The sequence below is a fragment of the Chrysochloris asiatica genome, unplaced genomic scaffold, assembly GCF_000296735.1.
Source record: "Chrysochloris asiatica unplaced genomic scaffold, ChrAsi1.0 scaffold00392, whole genome shotgun sequence".
Taxonomy (NCBI): Eukaryota; Metazoa; Chordata; class Mammalia; order Afrosoricida; family Chrysochloridae; genus Chrysochloris; species Chrysochloris asiatica.
Window position 1 is genome coordinate 1289935 of NW_006408910.1, and position 13433 is coordinate 1303367.

Sequence of the window (13433 nt, forward strand, 5' to 3'; positions counted from 1 at the left end):
GTAAAGATTTACACCCTCGGAAACCCTATACAGGGTCGCTATGGGTCGGAACCGACTTGATGGCACATAATAACAACAACAACAATCTTAAAGATGATCAGTCTTGTCTACTACCAGTACCCCTTGAATTCGTAGCATATAATAAAATCACAGAGAGGAATACTTTTTCTCCAGTTAACCAAATCATTTTTTACTATTAAAATACAAATTAAGATTCTATTGGTATCATAGTAATTGATCCAGGCAATTCCTTCTTATAAATTACAAGGGGAAAAATATAAATTATACTGTATATTTACAGTGGAGAAATCAATCTGTGGACCCTGCTTTAACCAAGAGTCAAACACTAATACTAACAATGGAACATACTGGTAGTGCTGTAGGATAAACACTGGATTGGTAAGTGCAAGGTCAGTATTTCAAACTCACCAGCTGCTCTGCAGGAGAAAGATGTAGCTTTCTGCTCCAGTAAAGAGTACAGCCTCAGAAACTATATGCAGGGTCGCTATGAGTCAAAATCGACTCTGTGGTGGTGAGTTTGGTATGGTTTTGTTATGATGCACTAATATGAACACATAATTAATTGTGCACTTTTCCTGTTATAATCTACTTTGTTGTTATTGCTGGGTGCCATCAAGATGATTCCAACTCTTGCAGCATCATTTGATAGAGTCAACTGCCCCATAGGGTTTTCTTGGCTATAATCTTTATGGAAGCAGATTTCCAGGTCTTTCTCCCACACAGTGGTTGCATAGGTTTAAACCACCAGTCTGTTAGTTAGCAGTCAAGCACTTAACTGTTGCACAACAGGGTACAACAGTCAATCTATTTTGTTGTTGTTATGTACCACTGAATTGGTTCTGACTCACAGCAACACTGTATTGGGTTTCCAGGGAGCGAGCAGCTGGTGGGTTTGAACTGCCAACCTTGTTCAAACCGAGCTTACGGTCCAGTGCGTATCCTACATCACCACATCTGTATCTAATCATAAGAAAACAATCAGACAAATTAAGAGGTGTTCTACCATGAACCTTCACTACTCTCCCACTCCACCACCCTCCAAGAAAAGTCTAGAGAATACTTCTAAAAGAAAAGCAGACTCTAAATATGAAAAGGTAGATATAGGGGCAAGTCAGTATATTTTTCTAATTTAGGGGTGATGTGCCACAATTTCTGCAAAACTACACATAGAACGGGGGTAAGCAAGAGCCAGTGTAGCAAAATGTTAATATTTGGAGAAAATAAAAAAAACTAATTTCATTTTTACCAGTCTTAGACTTCCTGTACCTTCTTTTTTCTCCCTCCAAAAATTTGTTGTGATTTATGATGATTGCTTCTTCATGAGTCTTGGAAATCTGATAATAAAATGGTGGTATCTTGAATAAAATTAAAGTTTTCCTGAAATCATGTAATGATTCATTCTTTGCAAAATAGAACAATATTACTTGCTTTTGCTATAATAGTACATATATAGTTTGACATGTAGTTTTCAAAGTAAATCTTGAAATTTGAATTGCATTCAAAGTATCTGGTTGATGAAACTAAGATTCTGATTACATAAAACTACTCAATATCCTCTGTTTCTGTTTTTCCTAATATGCTAGTTATGGATTTACAAGTGCAAAAGCAAATTAGATGTTGCAGATATTAGATACAACACAGCAGCGTCATACATTTTATTTCTTTTTGATGGTGATGTTCTTAGGCATAATGTACATTAAGTAACATGTTTGTTCATAGTGAAATTAAAATTGTTAATGATGCAGAACAACATTTTAAACTAAATTTAATAAAAGTTACAGAAAATTTTGGCTTTAGTGTTTTCAAATCATCTTGAAAATATTTGTCCTTAAAAGTATGTAAATATGTAAATTATGTTTTGTTTTTTTTCCACAGAGGAGTGAATGTCGTTCCTTTTCTAGAACTCATTGGGTTACCAGACAGCATAGTCAACATTCTCAAAAATTCCCAGAGTGGAAATGCACTAACAGCATATGCCTTGTTTAAGGTAGGTACTATTATATAAACAGATTGGTAGCTAGACTGAACTTCATAAAACTCCATTTAAACACCCAGTAGATACTTTTTGAAATTTATCATAATGTATTTCATTTCTCATATATCTCATGAATGACGTTTTAAAAGGTTTTAGAGTGTAAATAAAATATTTGTTTAGAAAAAGTGCCTTAAAAATAAGACAAACGTTTATTTCCTGTGATGTTGTTAGTTGCTGTCAGCGTATTTCAACTCATAGCAATCCAGTGTGACAAAATAGGGTTTTCTATGCCGTAGTCTTTATAGGAGCCTTGGTGGCACTGTGGGTTAGATATTAGACTGCTGACCACAAGGTTGACAGTTCAAACTCACAAGCTGTTTACTCCACAGGAGAAAGATGAGACTGTCTGCCCCTGTAAATATTGACAGTCTTGAAGACCCTCTCTCTATATATATATGCAATCTCTGTGTGTCAGAATCCACTTGATGGGTGGGGGCTTGGAGTTTTTTGGTTAATTTTTTAGGAAGGTGCCTTGATGGTAAAATATTTAAGCAGTCAGCTGCTAATCTAAAGATTGATGGTTTGAACTTCTCAGCTTCTCAGTTGGAGAAAAGATCTTATACAGAAATCTATATTCCACCTGCCTTGTTAGTGAAATTTAGCGTATATTTTATAATTTATAATTGATTCATCTTTTTAGTATGTAAGGTGCCATCGAATTAGTTCCAACTCAGAGTGACCAACAGAGCAAAACATTGCCTAGGCTTGTACCATCCTCACATCTGAACCCATTTTTGCAGCCAATATCAGTTCATCTTGTTTAGGGTCTTCTTTTTCACTGACCCTCTGCTTTATCAAGCATGGTGTCCTTTTCCAGGGACTGGTCCCTCATGATAACATGTCCAAAGTACAAAAGATAAACTCTCACCATCCTTCCTTCTAGGGAGCATTCTGGTTGTACTTCTTCCAAGACAAATTTATTTGTCCTCGCACTTTCATAATTCAAACACAGCAATTCTTCTACAGTCTTCTTTATTCACTGTCGAACTTTCTTGTTTGTATGAGGCTTGGGTCCGGTGCACCTTAGTCCTCAAACTGATATTTGCTCTTTCAAGAGGTCTTGGGCAGCAGATTTGCCTAATACATTAGTTGATTTCTTGACTTCTGTTTTCATGAGCATTGATTGTGGATTCAAACAAATTGAAGTCTTTGACAACTTCAGTCTTTTCTCTATTTATCATGATGTTACTTATTAGCCCTGTTGTGAGAATTTTTGTTTTCTTTACATTGAGGTTAAATCCATACTGAAGGCTGTAGTCTTTGATCTCTGTCAATAGTATTTAAAGTCCTTTTTGATTTTAGCAAGCTAGATTGTGAAATTGAAAATATCCATGGCTAACACCTCAAAGTTCGCATTTGAATCTGCCATTTACTCCAAGGGAAAAGAATGAAACTATCTCGTAAAGATTTGCAGTCTCTAAAACCTATGGAGCAGCTAGCTCTACTCTGTCCTGTAGAGTCTTACTGTGAGTCAGAATCAACTTGATAACAGTGAGTTTTGGTGGGAATGACTACGTAACAGCAACAAGTAATAGCTAATAGCATTGAAAATCTTTTCATGTGTTAGACATTCGTATATCCTCTTTAGTGAAATGTCTGTTTATGTCCTTTGCCCATTTTTATTGGCCTGTCTTGTTAAGTTGTAGAAGTTTCTTGCATACTTTGAATAATAGACCCTTTTTGTATATATGATTACAGAAAGTTTTCTCTTAATCTGTAGATTGTCACTTCACTCTGTTGGTACAGTCATTTGTTGACCATACAGTATTTGATTGTTTTGAGGGCTGTTTTTTCTGCTTTCTTGCTGCTTATGCATTTGTTATCATATCTGATAGTCCATTGTTAAAAAACTAGTGTAGCCATATCCCTATGTTTTCTTCTATGACTTTTACAGTTTTAATTCTCACATTTAGATCTGTTTCATTTAAAAAACTTTTTTTGTATATTGTGTGGAGCATGGATCTTGCTTCATTTTTTTGCATGTAGAACTCCAGTTTACCCAGTGCCATTTATTGGATAGACTTTTCTTTCCCCATTAACCGTCATCAAAACATTTTCAACAAGTTTTACCACTCTTGTTGAAAATAAATTGACCATAGATGTATGTGTTTATTTCTAAACTCTCAATTGTGTTCTGTTGCTCTATATGCCTACCATTAAGTCAGTACCAGGTTGTTTTGATTACTGTACCTTTATAGAATCAGAAAGTTTGAGTACTCTTATTTTATTCTTTTTCAAGATTGCTTTAGCTATTTGAGATCCCTTGCCTTTCTATATAAGAAATCCCTGTAGTGCCGTGGTTAAGGACTTAAAGTCAGCAGTTCAAACCCACTAGCACTCCTTAGGAGAAAGATGTGGTAGTCTACTTCCATTCAGATTACTGTCTTGGATACCCTAGTGGCAGTTCTACTCTGTCCTATAAGGTGGCTGTGAGTCAGCATCAACTCAGTGGCAGCATTTGTTTTTGGTGGGGCAGGCCCTTCCATTTAAGTTGAGGATTGTTGTTGTTAAGTGCCGTTGAGTTTGTTCCAACTCATAGTCAACCTGTATAGAGTTTCCAAGGAGCAGCTGGTGAGTTTGAACCACCAGTCTTGTGGTTCAAACCGGCCTTGCAGTCCAGTGCTTTATCACACAGCGCTACACCAGGACACCATTTGAGGATTAGCTTTTCCAGTTATTCCAGAAGGCTGTTGGAATTTTAATGACGGATTACATTGAATTTATAGATTGCTTTGGGTAGTATTGAAATCTCAACAATATTCAGCATTTAAGTCTGTGAATGTGAAGTCTGTTTCCAGTTATTTAAGTCTTCTTTAATTTATTTTCTGCTCCCGTAAAGATTTAAGGTCTCAGAAACCCTATATACAATCACTCTGTAGGGGACTTAACAACAACAAATGGACAAAATATTGAATGATGCCAAAGCTTCAAAAGAAGATGGAAGGTATGCACAGACTTACTATACCAAAAAGAAATGGTCGATGTTCAACCATTTCAAGAGGTAACATATGATTGATCAGGAGCCAGTGATACTAAAGGAAGAAGACGAAGGTACACTGAAGCTTCTGGGAATTAATGGAATGCAAATTGAAATCTTTCAACAAATGGAGGCAGCACTGGAGGCAGTCCATCACTTATGCTAAATAATCTGGAAAACAGTTACCTGGCTAACTGATTGGAAGAGATCTATGTTTGTGCCCATTTAAAAGAGGTGACCCAGTGGAATGCAGATTCATCTTAGAATATCATTAATATCACATGCAAATAAAGCTTTGCTGAAGTTAATTTAAAAACGATGCTACAGTATATAACAGAGAACTGCCAGAAATTCAAGCTGGATTCAGAAGAGGACATGAAACTAGGGATATCATTGCTAATGTCATATGGGTCTTGACTGAAAGCAGAGAATACCAGAAAGGTATTTACTTGTGCTTTATTGATTATGCAAAGGCATTTGAATTTGTTGATCATAACAAACTATGGATAACATTGTGAAGAATAGGTATTCCAAAGTATTTAATTGTGCTCATGAGGAACCTGTATATAGACCAGGAGGCAGTAGTTCAAACAGAACAAGGGAATACTGAATGATTTAAAATCAGGAAAGGTGTGTGTCGGGGTTGTATTATATGAAGCTGGGTTATATGAAGAAGAAAGTGGCCTCAGGATTGGACTAAAACTCATAAACAACCTGTGATATGCAGATAACACAACCTTGCTTGCTGAAAGTGAAGAGGACTTAAAATACTTACTGATGAAAATCAAAGACTATAGTCTTCAGTATGAATTGCACCTCAATGTAAAGAAAACAGAAATCCTCACAACAAGATCAATAAATAAGATCCGAAGAAAAGATTGAAGTTGTATAAGACTTCTTTTTTCATGGATCCAAAGTCAACACTCATAGAAACAGCATTCAGAAATCAAACAACGTATTGCATTAGGCAAACCTGCTGTATAAGGTCTCTTTAAAGTAGTATTTAAGAGCAAAGTTGTCAGTGTGAGGACTAAGGTATGCCTGACCCAAGCCTTAATCTTTCCAGTAGCCTCAAATGCATGTGAAAGTTACACAGTGAATAAGAAAGATGATAGAAGAATTAATGCATTTGAGTTATAGTGTTGGAGAAGAATAATGAAAGCACCATGGACTGCCAGAAGAACAAACAAATCTATGTTGGAAGAAGTATAGTCAGAGTGCTTCTTAGAAGCCAGGATGGAGAGACTTTGTCTCTCATACTTTGGACATGTCATCAAGAGGGATCAGTCCTTGAAGAACATCATGTGCTGTAAAGTAGAGGGTCAGTGAAAAAAATAGGAAGACCCCTAACAAGATGAATTGGTAAAGTGGCAGCAGTAATTGTGAAGACGGTTAAGACTTGGAAGTGTTTCGTTCTGTTGTGTATAGTCACTGAGTCGGAACCAACTCAAAGGCGCCTAAAAACATTTATTGGTCCCGTTGTAAAGGTTCTTGTTCCCTTTACATTGAGGTGTATCGCAATACTGAATCCATACATAAGGTGGCTATAGTCTTTGAAATTCATGAGTATCTTAAGTCTTCTTCACTTCTAGCAAGCTAGGTTGTGTCATTTGAGTATCGAAGTTGTTAATGAGTCTTCATCTAATCTCATGCCACATTCTTCATATAATACAGCTTCTGGGATTTTGCTTAGCTTTCAGATCAAATAAGTATAAATATGGTGAAAGGAGACAATCCTGGCAGTACCTTTCCTGATTTTAAACCATTTAGTATCCCCTTGCAGTGTTCGAACAACTTCCTTTTGGCCCATGTACAGGTTCCTCATGAGCACAATTAAGTGTTCTGGGATAGCTGTTCTTCCTAATGTTACCCATAGTTTGTTATGATCCATGTAACTGATTGCTTTTGCATAGTCAGTAAATTACAATTAAACATCTTTCTGGTATTATTTACTTTTAGCAAATATCCATCTGATGTCACAAGTGATTTCCCTCATTTCATGTCATCTTCTGAATCCAGCTTGAATTTCTGACAGCTCCTTAGAATGGGCACAAATGTTAATCTCTTCCAATCAGTTGGCCAGGTACTGTACCTTGTCTTCTAAATTTCTTGACATAGACAAATGAACACCTCCAGTTCTGCATCAATTTATTTAAACATTTAAATTTGTTCATCATCAATTCCTAGAGCCTTGTTTTTCACCAGTGCCTTCAATGCTCCTTAGACTAATTCCTTCAGTAGGATAGGCTCTGGTCATATGGTACATCTTGAAATAATTGATTTTGGACCATTTCTTTTGGTACAGTGACTCTGTGTAGTCCTTCTATTAATGTTTACAGTACCTTTCAAGTCAATTCTGACTCATAGTGACCCTCTGTAGAGTTTCTTAGATTGTAAATGTTTTCAGGAGCAGAAAGCCTCATCTTTCTCCCACTAAGTGACTTTTGGGCTCAAGCCACCACCCTTGTGATTTATAGTCCAGTGACTATCCTTCAAAGCCACTACGTTGCGGTAGAATCCTTCAACGTTGCAATCTGGAGCTAGATTTTTTCCTCAGTTCTTTAGCTTTAGAAATACTGAGCTTGTTCTTTTAATTTTCTAACTCCAGGTCTCTGCACATTTCATTATAATATTTAACTTTCTCTTTTCAAGCTGCCCTTTGAAATTTTCTGCTCTGCTCTTTTACTCATTTCTTCTAGTCGCTTTAGCTTCTTTACGATCAACAGCAAATTTCAGAGTCGAGTCTCTACTGACATCCATCTTAGTCTTTTCTTTCTTTCCTTTTTTTTTTTAATGACCTTTTACTTTCTTCCTGTATGATGTCATCCCACAGTTCTTCCGTTCTTAGGTAATTAGTGACTAATGCATCAAATCTGTTCTTGATATGGTATATAAATTCAGATAGAATAAACTCAAGATCAGCTTTTGGCTCTGGTGGAGTTCTTAAAATTTTCTTCAATTTCTGCCTGAATTTGCTTAGGAATAATGGGTGGTCTCTACCATAGTCTGCCCTTGGCCATGTTTTTGGCTGATGATACTGATCTTCTCTATTGTCTATTCCCACAGATACAATAAATTTGATTCATTTATATTCCATCAGATGAAGTCCATGTGTATGTTGTTGGAAAAAAAGGTTATTTTCAATGAATAAATCACTGGTCTTGCAAAATTCCATCATGAGATATCCAGCATCATTTCTGTTATCAAGACCATATTTTCCAACTACTAATCCTTCCTTTTTGTTTCCAACTTTTCCATTCCAATCACCAATAATTATTAATGTATCTTGATTGCATGTTTGATCAATTTCAGGCTGAAGAATTTTGTAAAGTTTTTTAATTTCATCATCATTGGCTTTAGTGGTTGGTGTGTAAATTTGAATAATAGTGGTATTAACCAGTCTTCCTTGTAAGTGTATGGATATTACCTATCACAGACAGCATTGTACTTCAAGGTAAATTTTGAGATGTTCTTTTTGTCAATGAATCCGATGGCATTCCTCTTCAGTTTGACGTCCCAGCAAAGTAATCAGTTCACTAATGCACAGGGTATCGATGTTTGTGTGATCCATTTTATTTTTACATCTTCCAGTTTGCCAAGATTCATGCTTCATATGTCCATGTTCTGAGTATTAATGTGTGTTTGCACCTGTTCCTTCTCATTTTGAGTTGTATCAGCAAATGAAGGTTCTGAAAACTTTATTTTGTCTATGTCATTAAAGTCAACTCTATTTTGAGGAGACAGCTCTTCCCTAGTCATAGTTTGAGTGCCTTCCAACCTTAGTGATTCATTTTCTGTCACTATATCAGCCAATATTTCACAGATTTCACTGCTGTTCTTTCACAGGTTCTCAGTGGCTAACTATTTAGAAGTTGTCTGCCTTTCCTTCTTTCTATTTATTCTATCTTAAACCGAAAGCTCTGCCACCAAGGGGAACCCAGCTTGTATTTAAATACCGGCAGCATAGCTTCCAGTATCCCAGCAACACACAAAGCTCCACAATATGACAGACTGACAGAGAAGTAATGATCTTTTTGTATACTGTGTGAGATAGGTTTTCTGTTTCATTTTTCTATAAAATTCCTACAATACTTCAAAAAATTTTTCTTTTACCATATTGTGAACAAAAAACAAACTTGACTCTCTTTTGATTTTCAACATTAAAGCTTTAAATTTACATATTATCAGTTATAGTGGCTTTAATTTGATCTTCATGAAGCAAATTATCATGATGTTTATGTAACCAATTTCACTAATTAGAATTGCTCCTTATGCTATGTTCCCACAGCTTGTTAGTAGCTGTCAAAGTTCATCTCATTGTGTTGTAGTGGATTTTTCAAATGTTTATTTTCTTTATTTGATTATGAGCACCTAGACATTAGGAATTTTATCTTCCAACTCATAGTGACCCTGTATAGAGTTTCTGAGGAGCAGCTGCTGGGTTTGAATTCCCGACCTCTCAGTTATCAGTCCAGTGCTTATCCTACAGCGTTATGACTATGATTTTTAAAATAAAACCATTAAAATGCAATATAATCTCTTCTGCTTGCTCAGTTCATCTGCTCTTTAACTTTTAACCCTTAAGTCTCTGATCACAGTTCATCCTGTGTATGTCTGCAGTCTACTAACCTCTTTTGGTTTCATAGAAGTCTCTGATTATGATTCCAGAACCAGGGCCTATTATAATGAGAAAGGAACTTAATAAGGCCTGGATAAATGAGAGGAATGAAACTAAACTCAGTTCATTAATAAAGTGACATTTGCCCCCTGCCTTGTACCAGATGAAGCATTTTAGTTTTAGTTTAGCTCTAGATTGTTGTTGTGGTTGTTAAGTGCTATCAAGTTGGTTCTGACCCATAGCGACCCTGTATAGGGTTTCTGAGGAGCACCTGGTGAGTTTGAACCATTGGCCCTGTAGCTCATGCTGACTTTGCAGTTCAGTGCCATGCCAAGATATTCACTCTCAGTAATTAATGTTGTAGTGTTAAGGAAATAAAGAATGTGGTAATTAAGAAATAGAAACACTTATACATGTGTTGCTGTTACTAGTGTTTAAGGACTTCAGTTCTGTTGACTGGATGTTGTTGTCGTTATTGTTAGGTGCTGTCAAGTCATTACTGACTCATAGTGACCCTGTGTACAACACAAGAAACACTGCCCAGTCCTGCACCAGCCTCACAATTGTTGCTATGCTTAAGCCCATTGCTCTTGCCACAGTGCCACTCCATCTCACTGGGGGTCTTCCTCGTTTTCGCTGACCCTCCATTTAACAAGTATGAAGCTCTTCTCCAGGGACTGGTCCTTTCTTAGAATATGTTTTAAGTATGCAAGATGAAGTTTGGAGCATTCTGGCTGTACTGCTTCCAGCACATACTTGTTTGTTCTCTTGGCAGTCCATGATACTTTTAATATTCTTCGCCAACACCAGAACTCAGATGCATCTGTTCTGTGGTGTTCCTTATTTATTGTACAACTTTCACGTGGATATGAGGCTATTGAAAATACCAAGGCTTGGGTCAGGAATACCTTAATCCTTAAACTGACATCTTTGCTCTTGAATACTTTAATGAGGTCTTGTGCAGCAGATTTGCCCAATGCAGTACGTCATCTGATTTCTTGACCATGAATATTGATGGTGGTTCTGAGCAAAATGAAGTTGTTGACAACATCAGTCTTTTTTTCATTCATCATGATGTTGTTTACTAGTCCAGTGGTAAGGATTTTTGTTTTCTTTGCATTGAGGTGCTACCCATACTGAAGGTTGTGATATTTGATCTTCATCGGTAAATATTTTAAGTCCTCTTTACATTCAGCAAGCAAGGTTGTGTCATCTGCATATCACAGGTTGTTAATGACTCTTCCCTCCAATCCTGATGCCACATTTTTCTTCATATAATCTAGCTTCTTGGATTATTTACTCAGCATACAGTCTGGTGAAAGAATACAGACCTGACACACATCTTTACTCATTTTAAACCACTTTGTGTTCCCTTGTTCTGTTCAAATAAATGAGCACAATTTAATGTCCTGGAATACTGACTCTCAGCATTGTTGTCTACAGTTTATCATGATCCACACAATTGGAATCTTTTACGTAGTTAGTAAAGCACAGTTAAACGTCTTTCTGGTATTCTCTGCTTTCAGCCAAGATCTATCTGGTGCCAACAGTGATATACCTCATTCCACATCCTTGTCTGAATATGGCTTAAACATCTGGGAGTTCCCTGTCAGTGGATTGCTGCAGCCGTGTTTGAATTCTCTTTAGCAAAATTTTAGTTGCATGCAATATTAATAATACTTCCCAATGATTTCCACATTCTGTTGGGTTAACTGTCTTTGGAATGGATCTCTTCCAATCATTTCTTGGCAGATGAGTGAGTGCCTCCAGTGCTGCATCAGTTTGTTGAAAAATTGCAATTTGTGTTCCATCAATTCCTGGAAGCGTATTCTTTGCCAATGCATACAGTGCACCTTGGACTTCTTCCTTCAATATCATTGGCTCTTGGTCATATGCTGCATCAGGAAATGGCTGAACATCAATGATTTCTTTTTGGTACAGTGACTCTCCATATACCATTCATCTTGTTTTGATGCTTTCTGCATCCTTTAGTATTTTGCCAGTGTTGTTGTTGTATCCCAATGTTGGTAAAATTCTTCAATTTCGTCATCCCTGGCTTTAGTGGTTGGCTTGTAAATTTGAATAATTGTTGTATTAACCAGTCTTCTGTTTAGGCATATGGGTATTATCCTATCACATACAACATTATACCTCAAGATAGATCTGGAAAAGTTCTTTTGATGATGAATGCGACATCATTCTTCTTCAGTTGGTCATTTCTGGCATGCTAAATGATGTGATAGTCTGATTCAAAATGGCCAATACCAGTCAGTCCATTTCAGCTCACTAATGCCTCGGATTTTGATGTTTAATATTCCATTTTGCTTTTGAAAACTTCCAAATTTCCTAGATTCATACTTAGTACATATCATGTTCTGATTATTAATGGATGTTTACAACTGTCTCTCCTCATTTTGAGTTGTGCCTTGTCAGGAAATGAAGGTCCCAAAAGCTTTATTCTATTCTGGTCATCGTGGTCTACTCCATTTTGAGAAGGCAGCTCTTCTCCAGTTGTATTTTGAGTGCCTTCCAACTTGAGGGGCTCATCTTCCCACACTATGTCTGATAATATTCTTATGCTCGTGTTTCAGTGTTAAGTATTCTGGTGCTGACTCAATATTAGGAAGTAGTCCATCTTTATTCCTATACTGTCTTAGTCTGGAAGCTCGGTTGAACCACCACCTTGGGTGACCCTACTGGTACATAAAATACCAGTGGCATGGTCATCAGAATCACAGCAGCATGCAAGTCACCACTGTAGGACAAACTGACAGATAAATTGAATGTTGACTGATATTTCTGTAATTTTTGGTTGGGTTGTCTAAGTGACAAACATTTATAAGATGAAGTTACAGAAAAAGCATCTCTTTTAGGAGTGAAAACCATGTAGGGTATTAACTATAATAACTTTGTGAGGCAATGAAGCATTTTATACTGCTTGGTTATTACAGAACTTTAATTTCAATTTGTTTTTAAGAGATGATGGTCATGATCAGGTGTTGATCTTCCTATATTTGCTTCTTTCTTAAGATTGCAACACCTGCCCGATATACTGTTACTTTGGGAGGAACGTCCTTTACTGTCAAGTATTTGCGAAGTCATGGCTACATGTCAACACCTCCTCCAGTTAAGGAATATCTACAGGACAGGATGGAAGAGACCAAGGAACTTCTCACAGAGAAAATGGAAGAAACAAAGGATAGACTCACTGAAAAATTACAAGAAACCAAAGAAAAAGTTTCTTTTAAGAAAAAAGTGGAGTAGGGTGCCTTTCATAATAGATCATAGAATATTGATGCACTTTAACCCTTTGGAGACTCTAGGCAGTGATACATTTTCCTAATTATTTTTTAGGTGAATTGCCTACATATACCAGTTTTCTGAGGATTAAAGAACCAGGATACCTTTTAAAGTTAAATATCACTAGAAAAATCAGTGTTTATTTGGGGAAAAAAAAATGAATCTAATGTAAAAATTTTACATCAATAGTAGCATTAAACAGTGACAAGAGTTCCTCCCCCACCCCCCAGGTCTTCAGAATCATGCTTGTTGCATGTGTTCTGTTATCCCCCTGTAATTATGCAGATGAGGCAGACTGCATCTGTAGACAGACTCTTCGTCTTGAGTCTTCATTGTTATATAACTCAAACTTTTAACTGTATTCACTTCTCAGTGTGGAAACAAACTAGTATCATCAAATTGCCTTTCTATAAAAACAGTATATAACAACTATGTACCAGTTAATATTTACATGATATATGAAGAAAGTTTAATTTAAATGA

The 13433-nt window shown here is 36.5% G+C and overlaps 1 protein-coding gene across 1 annotated transcript in view; it reads left to right on the forward strand.

Moving 5' to 3' along the window:
* LOC102830196 (protein FAM210A-like) overlaps window positions 1–12915 on the forward strand; it is a 39898-nt gene extending 26983 nt beyond the window's left edge. Inside the window, exons 2-3 of the mRNA XM_006876582.1 lie at window positions 1897–2008; window positions 12682–12915. Of these exons, the coding sequence (XP_006876644.1) occupies window positions 1897–2008; window positions 12682–12915 (346 nt within the window). The remainder of the gene's footprint in view (window positions 1–1896; window positions 2009–12681) is intronic.
* Window positions 12916–13433: the final 518 nt, after the last annotated feature.